The 11,650-nt window shown below is 36.9% G+C and overlaps 1 protein-coding gene across 1 annotated transcript; it reads left to right on the top strand.

The window, feature by feature from the left end:
- The first annotated feature begins 2,104 nt into the window (after nt 1–2,104).
- LARP1B (winged-helix DNA-binding transcription factor family protein) lies at nt 2,105–8,681 on the top strand. The gene is made up of 6 exons (XM_011080662.3): nt 2,105–3,040; nt 3,253–3,820; nt 3,895–4,042; nt 4,148–4,238; nt 7,353–7,424; nt 7,682–8,681. Exons 1-6 carry the CDS (start codon nt 2,588–2,590, stop codon nt 7,832–7,834), a joined length of 1,485 nt encoding a protein of 494 aa, XP_011078964.1. The 5' UTR covers nt 2,105–2,587; the 3' UTR covers nt 7,835–8,681.
- Nucleotides 8,682–11,650: the final 2,969 nt, after the last annotated feature.

The following is an 11,650-nucleotide window of genomic DNA, read 5'->3' as shown; positions in this document are numbered from 1 at the left end:
AAATTTTAAGGAATTAAATTGGAATCTTACAAAGTTTTTTGGGTTTGAATTGTATATGGTTAAAAATTAAAGGGATTAAATTATAAATTTTATAAAATTACAAAATAAAAAGCTAATAGGGGATAAGTGTGCAGCATTGTCATTAATCTCCATGATTTATTGAAGGGTGGCAGCCACACCCCAGTTCATAATTGGCTCAAATTAAAAAAGAAAGAAAAAGGAAAAGTTCCAAGCCTTTTAATAAGTTTTTGCCAGCCACATAATATACACACACCAGATTTTACATGGAAAATTTATATTTTACTTTACATGATCTAATGGTGATTACTTCATTTTTGTTAATTCAGTGTCGTTTTTATATTGTTTGCAAGTAAAATTTGTTTTTAAGTAATGTGTATCTTAATATGGTTGTCGATTTTATATATGATGGGATTTTTAGTTTTCAACACATTGTGGTCATTGAGCTCTCTAGATTGAACGGTTTGCGGGAAGAGACTTCGTAGTCCAGTTCCAATATTGGCCTCTACGTATATAGGCATGGCATTTATAGGCAAATACAAGGTCGTTCCCATAAGGTACTAAATGTTCTTTTGAGAGAAAAAAGAGTGATATTTGCTTGATCTGGTCGTTCCCATGAGAGTAATTGTCTTTCTTTGATGATGGGACCTACTTAATTTTGAATCAAGTCACGAGCGTATTAAAATCCAGAGTATGACTCCTAAAATTTCACAAAAAACACCATATTCTCAATATGCAAGAGTATGGGGGTTCTATGAAATATTTTTGGTTAGCAAGTCTCTTATGTTATCTGTTTGGCGATCCACTCATACATCACCTCTTCCCACCATCTCCTGAATTAGATAACAACGTCTAATATGTTTTTGGCCTTGTAATGAGGTCTTGGATCCTTTGTACAAATATTTTACTACGAACAAAATTCGTATCAAAAAGATAATTCTACGAAAAATTCTCTAAATCTAAATCTCCTAAATCAATCTGCTAGAACCGTAAGGTTGGGTCTAAATCTCATATCTAAAATTTGGAACAAGGGGTCTAGGATTTTGGAGAGTTTTAGTATTTAAACAATTTAAAAGAACACACAAAATAAGGGTCCGAAAATTTGCATTTTCGAGTGTGTGTTCACTATGTTTGTGTAGGTTCACATTCAACTAAACCTTAGCTTGTATCTCGAATATAATTTAATCGACAACTCGTGTGCTTGAGATTAAATTTGATCCTATTTTTAATTTAATCACATTCAATTAACTTTTTAATTAGAGGTACACGCTGCACACAGGTAGTCGTTTAACAACGACCACGATACTAGTATTAGGTGAATTTAGCAGGAACTACGCGTACAATGCAGATACAAACCTTCCACCACTAACCTCCCAATCAAAGTATAGGATATATTCGATGTGGATGTATCATTATGCAATAAACAGTTGGTAATTTAGCTTTATTACAAAACAAAAAGTCGTAGTAGTAACAGCAGTAACAATAATAATAGTTGTTAATGTGAACTATTGCATGTAATTTTTAAATAATTCAATTACTTATTGTATTTTGCTTTGTTGTAAATAATAAAATGAAAGTTTATTTTTTCAATTGAGAAAAAAACAATTAATTAACATGCAAAATGTTAAAAAAGAAATGGATTGTTGTCGGTGTTTCTTCTGGAGACTTATTTTCACATCTATACATAAGAAGTATATGCAATTGAAACTTTATAACAGTACGTTATATGAAATGATTCATCCAATGGTAACTTAACATTAAACAATTCTGCTACTTTATTTTCATAATATTCTTAGAAGCCAAAATAGTCCTTCTTGGAACACGAAATGTACAGCCCATTTTCCACATGAATATTTAATTGATACAAGAAAAAGTGAAAATAAAAATAAAAATGAGAAAAAGGGAGGAGAAATAATAATTTATATATTTTTTGGATGGATCATTTTTGTTTGCATGAAATGATATATAGCTTATGAATTAGGAGTTATAATACAACTCTTATTTTGAGCTTTATATAAATCACAGAATTAAAGAGATAATAATTAGTATTTATTAGCAGTGAAAAATAAAAAAGGAGAGTAATTCATTGGGTAATCTCTAGTGCTAAGCAAAGCATAAGAGAAACCTAGAGAGAGACGAGACTTCTTTTTCTCTCTGTAGAAGAAGAAGAGGAAGAAAGAAGGAGGGAAGAAAATCTCTCTTTCTCCATCAGTTTTCTTTCCAGTTCCGATCGGATTCTACTCTTCTTATTTTTGGAATTTTTTTTATAGATTGGATTAATTCTTTGTTTTTCTTTTCTTTCTCTGTTTTTTTTTTTTTTAAGATTATTAATCTTTTGATGAAATTCTTAGATTAAATCCGGAACTCTTTTTGATAACGTTCTTGATATTTGAGAAATTTGATATGAGTAAAGTCCTCAAACCCAATCGAGATAGAGATAGCAAAAACCCTTTTTGATAATCTGAAGTTTTATTTGTAGCTGGAATCCCAACTCTTGTGGGCTTGAGTTGTTTGCCCAATAGTTGCAGCAAAACCCTAATTTCGGATACAGTCCAATTCATCGTCTCTCATGAATCAAGCTCAAAATTCTCCTAGGAGTCGCCAGTCGCGGCGATCCTCAGCGGCGCGTGGCATTTCCTCGCCCTCGGACACCTCCCCTCCTTCTATTACGCTGCCAGGAGCTGCTGTTCAGGAGCAATTCCTAACTTCATATTCTAGTACATCTCTGGATTCTTTGCCTTCTAAAGAAGCCGGCATAATGGAGTCTGTTTCTAGTTCTTTGGCGGAGGAGGGTTCTCCCGCCCCTGCCGGTTCAGATGCTCAGTTTGACAACAGTGACAATGGTGGTGCGGCCAAGAGGCCAGCTTGGAACAAGCCTTCGAATGGGGCAACTGTTGAGATTGGTGCCGTGATGGGTGCTGACTCTTGGCCTGCTCTGTCTGAGTCTGCTCGTGCCTCCCCTAAACCCTCGTCTCCATATTCTCTCAAGACGCTCCCCCAGGGATCAATCACTGTACCACAGGTTTCATTCTTGATTTTTTTTTCAATTGAGTGCACTGTTTGTCCGTCTGATATTATTTGCTTAATTAGTGGCTTGTGTCCTTTTTCTTTTGTAGCATTAACATTTGCCTATTATACGCCAGTGCTTTAAAATTGAATGTGATTACCGGTCTCTCATTTTGTTGCGCCTGCTTGGAAAATTTCACCCATAATCTTTGTACTTGTGTATAATAGGAGATGACAGTAGGATCTGTTTCTTCACCTAAAGAAGTTAGTGCCAGCATTTCAACTCCAAACCACGTGGCCACCACTCGCCAGAAGTCCATGAAGCGCGGCGGTGGGAGTTCGAGTCATAGCAGCATTCCAGCTAATGGAAGCTTACCTCAAGCACTACCATTGCAGGATGCTGTGGTTGAAGGTGTCCCTCCTACTCCAGGAAAATCTGGTGGTTCTGTTGGGGAATCTTCTAAGGATAACACACATAAAGATTCTGGTCAGAGAGGAGGATCTTATGGTGGGAATGAGCTGCAGCCGCAACGTAGTTCTTTTAGAAGGAACAATAGTGGCCCACAACCTCGAGGAGAAGGTTCTTACCACCATAGTCATGGAAGACGTGACCAGGAACGTGCGAAGCAAGATTGGGCTAATTCTCATCGAAGTTATGGCAACAGAGACAACCATCCCCAACAGAGAGTTGGTTCTAGGCCCTTCATGCGTGGACCAGCTCCAAATACACCTTTTATCCCTCCTCCACCCCCACCTGTCCCTGTACGGCCCTTTGTAGCCCCCATGGTTTACACAGGTGCGTCTGCGATCATGTTTCGTATTTATATTATTACACATACCTCGTTGCTGATTCTTTTATGCAAGTTGCAGAAGTGCCGTCAGCTGTGTATTATGTCTCTGGCCCTCATCCAGATCCACTCAGGCCTGTGCATATGATTCCATTTTCACCAGTGTATTTTCCCGTGCCGGATCCCTACTTGGTCTCAAAGATAGTAAATCAGATAGATTACTATTTTAGGTATTAATTATTTATTGTGTTTGTATTCGGACTTAACCTTTCCTTATATGTCGTTCTTCTGCTACATGAAGACTCTGACTTCCTTTTTTCATTTATACCTTGTAGTAATGAGAACTTGGTAAAGGATACATTCCTCCGCCAGAAAATGGATAGCGAGGGATGGGTTTCAATTAAGTTAATTGCAGGCTTCAAGAAAGTAAGTTACTTAAACCAATAACTGTCATACATTCCTGCGCCATAAAGGATACATTCCTGTACCCTGATTCTTGATACATGTAATATTCTTACAAACTCACATTGTATTTGTGGAGTTTTTTGGGGATATTTAAGTGCTTGATGACAAATGGGAACAAGGGTTTGTTTTTGTGTTAATTGCAAGTGAAGGGAAAAAGAAGAATAAGAGGATTATTTACTAGAACAAATCGTTGAGGCGTGGTTGAGATTGTTAATGAAGAGATCAGGCAGCTATTGAAGGAAAGACGAATCAAGAACAAGCTTGAGGAGACAACTGGTTAAGTAGAAACTTCTAGGAAAGATAATTGTCACTTTGAAACTTATTTTCTGATTCATTCTATTGAAGTTTTTAAGACAGGTTTAGCAAAATCTGTCAAGCATTATGCATGCAAGGCTGCATATTTCTTTCCATTTGTGCAGTACTAACTCAAAAAACCTTTGCTTATTGTTGGCGGAATCACTAATCTGTTTAGATAACAATCGAACATGTGCAAGATTGCTACATAATAAGAGTATTTATGAGTTCTGTAAATTCTGAAAACGAACATGATACTCCCTTCAGAAAATGCTTCAGTAATTAGTATTTAACAATCTTAAAATTCTGCATTAGGTTCTATTTGAATCAATAATGAAAGAGGGCACATCACAGGTAATGAGTAAAAAAGGGTAGAGTCCTAGAAGGGTGAGGTTTTCTCAAATTCATTGAGTTTGTTTCATGCTCGGTTTATCTATAGCCAGTTTGTTAGTTAAGGGGGACACGGTGCATGGAATGGGAGTCCAAATTAATACGTACATTGGGACGTAGAAGTCTAGAATGGTTCTTGATAAGAAGCTCTATGCGAAGCCGAAATTCTAAAGCATTCTTGAAAGAAAGGGTTATCACCTGAGAGGCTAGATTTTTACATGCCAAGAAAGAAAAAAGGTTGAATGCTGAAAGACAATTATGTTGGTTTTGCAACTTTTATGCTGCTAAGAATTGAGCGAAAGGCAGGACACCCAAGGTGGTAAATATAGAAGCATGAGATAGAGATCTGAAATAAGGTTTAGTAGTAGAAATGTAAGTGAAACTTTTGAAGAGGAAAAAGGTACTCCAAATATGGGAACCCTACATTGCAAGTATTCCAAGTTTACTGGTGCGTATAAAAGCTTTGATAGAAATTGAGATGAGTTATGATCCTAAATGATAGGAGAAACGAGCAGTAGATGAAGTACTGCATGATGGAAGTTAGAAGCACCAGAAATATAATGAGAATACTGTGATTCTACTCGAAAGGATTATCGAGTAGCATTCTTTCTTTATAACTGATGGATGCATTGTTTCAGTTTTTTGCAGCTCGTATCCTATTAATGTAATCAGGTGGTTTGCCGTATGATGTGGTCCGATGCTTAATATACATATAACAAAAACAGTAATGATGGCCACAGTTTAAGTCTGAGAATGAATACTTACAATTAGCTTTGCTCTTGCATCCAATTTTGAGCAAAAGACTCCCTATTTGTTGTTGAAATCATGAGAACCAAACTTTCTGAGATGGATGTCCGAGACAAGCTCAATTTTAAAAATGAGGACATGGAGTTCATTGGGGATGCAATTATCTTTGTGAGCAACTGAGGTTAATGGCCACTAGGATAGAAAGTAATGACCAGCAGAAATTTTGGGAAAAACATGAGTTGCTGGATCTGATTGTTGGTTTCAAGTACTTTTTATTGGATGATGGGAGATCCCTGTTACTACGAGTCTATTCCGTGATGCTCCTATATTTTGTTTCATGTACAGGAAAAGGCTTTATTCTAATTTGCTAATTTCAGCATACAAAAAAATTGTACTTGTTTGAATCACGAGAGTAAAACGATATGAAGCACAATAGAACTAGATAATTACCCTATAGCTGTTTTGTGGAAGAAAAAAAACACCTTTATTATCTTTTCAAAGGAAATGGGTAGACCAACTGATTAGTTTTATACTCCTGCTCCTTTGAGTGGATTGAATTTCTTAATAATCTTGTGTCATAGGAAATTATTTATTAAATGAAATCGGCAGAGTTTCCAAGATGTAAACCTTCCGTATTACAGTTTACAATCAATCCTGTGCATATAAAGGATTCTATTTAAGTTGATTTCACTTGATCTGATAATTGTTGGTGGTCTTATGTTGTCCTCGGGTTCTGAATGGTCTAGGCATGAGCTCAATGACTATGGGGAAATAATAGGAGTAGCCAGCTATGCTGGCTTTTGATGAAAATATTTGAGTGATTAAAAATTAGGAGAGCATGATTTCAGACAAACAATTTGAAATAGTATAAATTTGAAATGAGGCTTTGAAAATTAAACTAAACAAGGCCTTAGATTTCCGTGGGCATTGAACCTAGGGTTAAAATGTGTACACATGTCGAAGTAAATCTAACTTATACCTTTTTTCTGATCATGGCTTTTGAAACAGTATATGTATTTTGTTGATGTCCAGATCCCTACACCCGTTAGATATCTAAAATCTTATTTGGTAACCTAACCAGATTCATTTACTGGTTGTAGTGATTAACCTTAAAGTTATACAATTTTCCTTAAGCTACACAAATAACCCAAACCCAGAAATTAAAAAATTATGGTTGCAGGTCCAGACTGACCTGAGGTATACAATGTTAAGGAGGCTGCATGACTGTGAATTCATTCTTTAGTTCTGCAATTTCTCAGACCTTTCGTGGTTTGAGGGTTTTCCCCCCTGAACCAACTAATCCAGGATTGAAACCGGTTTTCTACTTTTTGCTGGTTGGCTAATAGGTTTTACTGCCAACGATTTACCACACGAATAATGACCTGATGGATTAAGTGTGGCTGTGAGTTAAATCAATTCGTTGCAATGTTGAATCATTGGGGTGTGTTTTCTTAATGTCGGGTACGACGTAGGTCGTAAAGTTATGCCTTTTTAGTTACAATGTCAGCTCTTGTATTTGACAACCTCACTAATTGGCCCAGCCTCTTCTTTGAATGGATTTTCATCATTTATTTATTTTCTTGTTTGATAGAATACTTTTTAGCTTTTGCTGTGAACAGTATCTGACCTTTCTCATCATTGTAGGTTATGCAGCTGACGGACAATATTCAACTTATATTGGATGCTATACAAGCTTCAACTGTTGTGGAAGTCCAGGTGAAAGACATGTTTAAACTAGTTTTCATGAAATTGCACTTATGCCTATTATGGTGAAATCTCTTGGGAGGCAGGGGAATCCTAATTGTATACACAAGAAAGTTGAATATGTGAAATAATCTATCTCCACCTAATCCTGTCAGTTGGTCCTTATATATGTTATTGAATTCCGGTCCATTGCAATTGGGTGTGCATGAGACAAACTTTGGTAATCACTTTGCCCCATACAGTGCATTATTCTCTCTTTTGCCTTGCAGGGTGATAAAGTGAGGCGCAAAAGTGATTGGAATAAATGGATAATTTCACCTGTGCAAACTACTGCTACGAGTCCCCAGCCAATTCATGAATCTAGTCAGAGTATGCTTACAGCACAGCTAAACAGTGTTGCACTGGATGAAAAGGCAGCATGAAGCCTGCCTTACTTGGCGTCGTCTGCGAACATGAAACCATTGTCACAATCTACGATGACAAGCCTATTAATTCGATTGGACGGCGTTACCCTGCTTCCGTAATAGGAGACATTTAAATGATGGATTGGCAAACTTTTTTTTTTTCCCTCTCTCTCCCCCCTCTTTTGGCATATGGATTTTTTCAGAAGAATTGAGAAAAAGATCAAACGGCAGATTATGCTGAAACCGTTATTGCAACAGGAAGATGGTTGTTTTTGGTCTATCTTATGTGTAATGGGATGATTTCTCTTGAGACGAATAATAGGCTAAACCTTCTCGGTGAAGACCAAAAGAACAGGTTGATAAAAGTAATAAATGGTGGTGGAAAAATTACGACTCTGAAGACTCGTAGCATTAGTTTCTTCAGGTCAAGTTTTTGGTGTCGTTGGGTGCTTTGCTGTTCTTTCTCGTTCCTCGTTCAGCGGTTTGGTGTTTCACTGGCGGGGAGTTTTGATGTTTACTTCCCCATACAGCACTTTTAAATTGACGAAATTATAGGCGAGTTCTGGTGAGCTAGAGAACTTGCAAGTGGTGAACTATTGCTGGATTCGGCCCCTGATGTAGACCGAAAGAGTTGATGGATGCTGCGGCTGTGCTGCATGTTATGTGCTCGATCTGGCTCTTGGGAATCAATGGAATAGATGTTTACACTGAAATCTAATCATATGGGTCGATATTTTCGCCATGAGATGGTACTTCTTCGAGTAATATGAATATGTTCATGTTCATATGTGATGACTGGCTTAATGTTTGAATATCAAGACCTGGTTTTATTGTATTTGATTGTCGTCGTGCGTTTTGCTTTCAATATTCTCACCCTTTTGCAATTTATCTAAGCTCGTACACAGCAGTTGAATTCTGTATCGAAGTGAATCATGGAATTCTGAACTTGGTGAATGAAAAATGATGTTAGAGGCATATCTGGTTTATGGTGTTTAAATTAGCTTCATCTAAGCTGAAGGTTGTAAGTTCCTTTTTTTTTTTTGGTTTTTTTTGTTTTATAAATTAAGTTTCACAGTTTATTGGTAAAATTGTATATATTAAGATATTATTTTGAACCTTTAGTTTTATGTTTTTTTATTTATATTTTATATTTTATATTTTTTAAATAAAAAAAATCATTGAGGTTTGGGATATGGGCAATAATTTTGATCGAATGTTTGATTATTTTTTTTAATTATAATTTATTCCTGTAACAGAAATGAAAATTATTGCATACACAGTCAAAATGGTCTGGGATGATTAGTCCATGCGTGTAAAGAAAAGGTAGGAATTCACTTAACATTTGTATAATTATGTAATGTATGTTGATATCAAAATTTTAGAATAAATTATTAATTAAAAATGTAAATAAATTAGCTAGTAATTGAGTTTCAAATTAAAGTTCATAATAAATTTGATTTTTCATATATTCAAAACAATAATTTCGTATTAGTAATTATACTAATTTGGGTGTTATGTATTTTCATGGGTGCATTAGAGACGAATATAAATTTGTTTTGTTTTATTTATTTATTAGTTAAATTAGGCAAAAAGCATGTACAAGAACAACTTATTAGGAAATTGATCAAAGACGAACGCGATTGCAATGAAGGAACAACTAATATAAATGAGCCAGATATATGTTCAAACAATTTTGTGTGGCGAAGATACAAATGACTAATCGGGCCACATGTTAGTAAATGAAATTTATTAATTTAAATCAAAGTGATTTATTTTCGATATTCAAAATAACTTTCTATTTTTTTTTTAAGAATTTGAAACTTATTTTTGAATTATACATATGATGTGGTCGAGGTTTTTTTGCTAGGGAATAAGTCGGGATTTTACCACGACGGAATTTTACACCAGGTGAAATATAATTTTCGCAAAATGTGCTCTTCTCAAGAATGAGGGGTCTTGTCAATGAATAGTAACCTTGGATTAAAAAATTAGTATTTTGGTATTTATAGGGGTGTTGGAAATTATATGGTGTGATAGGTTTTATGTACTTATGGTGTGCCTCCTATATATCCAATTACTCTTTTGCCCTTATAATTTTATATATTTTTTACTAATGTATATCATACAGCCCCCCCACTCTCGGACGGAATATGAACTTTCTGGTAGAATATTTTGTGCGAGAGTAAATATTTTTCTGAATTGAGTTAACACATGAGAGTGGGTGCACCTCGGTCGTAGGGTACACCAGCTCCCAGCTCAAGCCCAGCTCGATGCGGTGGGCGCGCGCAAATTGCCTCGAGCTGGAGGCCGGTAGGGTGCACCAGGTGGAGTGCGACGCACCAGGCGATGTAATTCGAGCCCTCCTCAAGCTTAGCTTGAGTCTTCAAGTGTTGTGAGGAGGTGCTAATTTTTGCGTCACCTGGGTTTTGAACCCAGGTTAAAAAGATGGTGAGTAAGAACTCCTACCACTACACCATCAAATATTTTTTAACAATACTTGCTCTCATTTTCTATTAGTAGGAGTCATTCAGAGTTTATTCATCTCATCCGCTAAATTTTTTCATTTGTCTTGAGAATTTCGACATCATTTTCAAGAGAGACTCCCCATAAATAATTCTTACAAGTGGTGATGGAGCCCCCCAAGACTTTGGAGGAAGTGAAGCGACGTATTTTTTTCTTTTCTGAAGACGTTGCCACTTGGGGTGATTTTTTCATCATCCATTAGGTTGAAAATCTTAGGAGGTGACTCGATAGTATTCTATATTCGTAAATGTAGTCGCTACACTTACTAAGTTGTTGTTTTGTTCTCATACGACTTATATTCGTCGAATGTTGCTTCAAGGGATGTTTTTGCTCATGCCCTGGAGTTAGATTTTTACCAACTTCGGAAGGGGGGGCAAAACTTTGCGAGTCCAACATATTTATGTGGGGACATTGCCTCAAGGATTTGATAAGGGGATGTTGCCTCAAAGGATACTTCATGTCCCGGAGTCGGTCTTTTACCAACTTCAAAGGGATGTGAAGTTTCCGGGGCAACATTATTGACGAGGATCTCAATGAAAGTTCCGTTTAGGGGGTCCCGGGGCTATAGCGACTTTGTTTATATGACAATGACGATTTTTGCCTCTAGGGTCCTCGTGAAACTTCAAAGATCTCTACGCCTAAATTCGTCTCGTTTGTTGGGACTACTACAAGAAAACCAACTTCATTACTTAAACTCCGAAATACAAAGTGTTAGGGAAAATCAAAAGGGGAGAAGGATATGTCGAGCTACTACTCGAGTTTTCTCCTATTACAAGTGACTAGCCAAAAAATATTTTTTTTTCGCTACGTGAACTTTGAGCTCCTCCTTCATGGCTTGTTGATCGTTTTGAGGTCACAGGATGACTCCTGCGGTGGGATAGTTATCGTCACGAGGAGTTTGCACATTCGGCCCACGGTCAAAATTGCGTCCTTGTGCATAGTGGTTGACATACTCCTTTAAGTGTCCCCGCTGGATCAATTTTTCTATCTCATTCTTCAGGTGATGGCATTCCTCCGTCGTGTGTCCCCTGTCTCGGTGAAAACGACAATATTTGTCGGATTTGAGTCTCTTAGGGTTGTCTTTCATCTTTGTCGGCCATTGACTGATTAGCCCTTGCTGTTCCGCCACCATTAATATCTCCCCCCTGGGAGCATTCAAGGGGGTATAGTGAGCAAACCCCGCCGGAGGCACATGCTTGCGTTCCTCTTTCTTTTTCGGCTCTTTTTCCTCTTTTCGACCCTTCCTTTTGCCGCTAAGGGAAGGATCCAAAGCATTAGACTCCTCAATCCGGATGTATTTCTGGGAGCGCA

This window comes from Sesamum indicum, linkage group LG1 (assembly GCF_026168435.1).
Source record: "Sesamum indicum cultivar Baizhima isolate 11 linkage group LG1, ASM2616843v1, whole genome shotgun sequence".
Taxonomy (NCBI): Eukaryota; Viridiplantae; Streptophyta; class Magnoliopsida; order Lamiales; family Pedaliaceae; genus Sesamum; species Sesamum indicum.
Note: the sequence above shows the minus strand (reverse complement) of the source record. Positions and strands in the feature narration are given on the sequence as shown.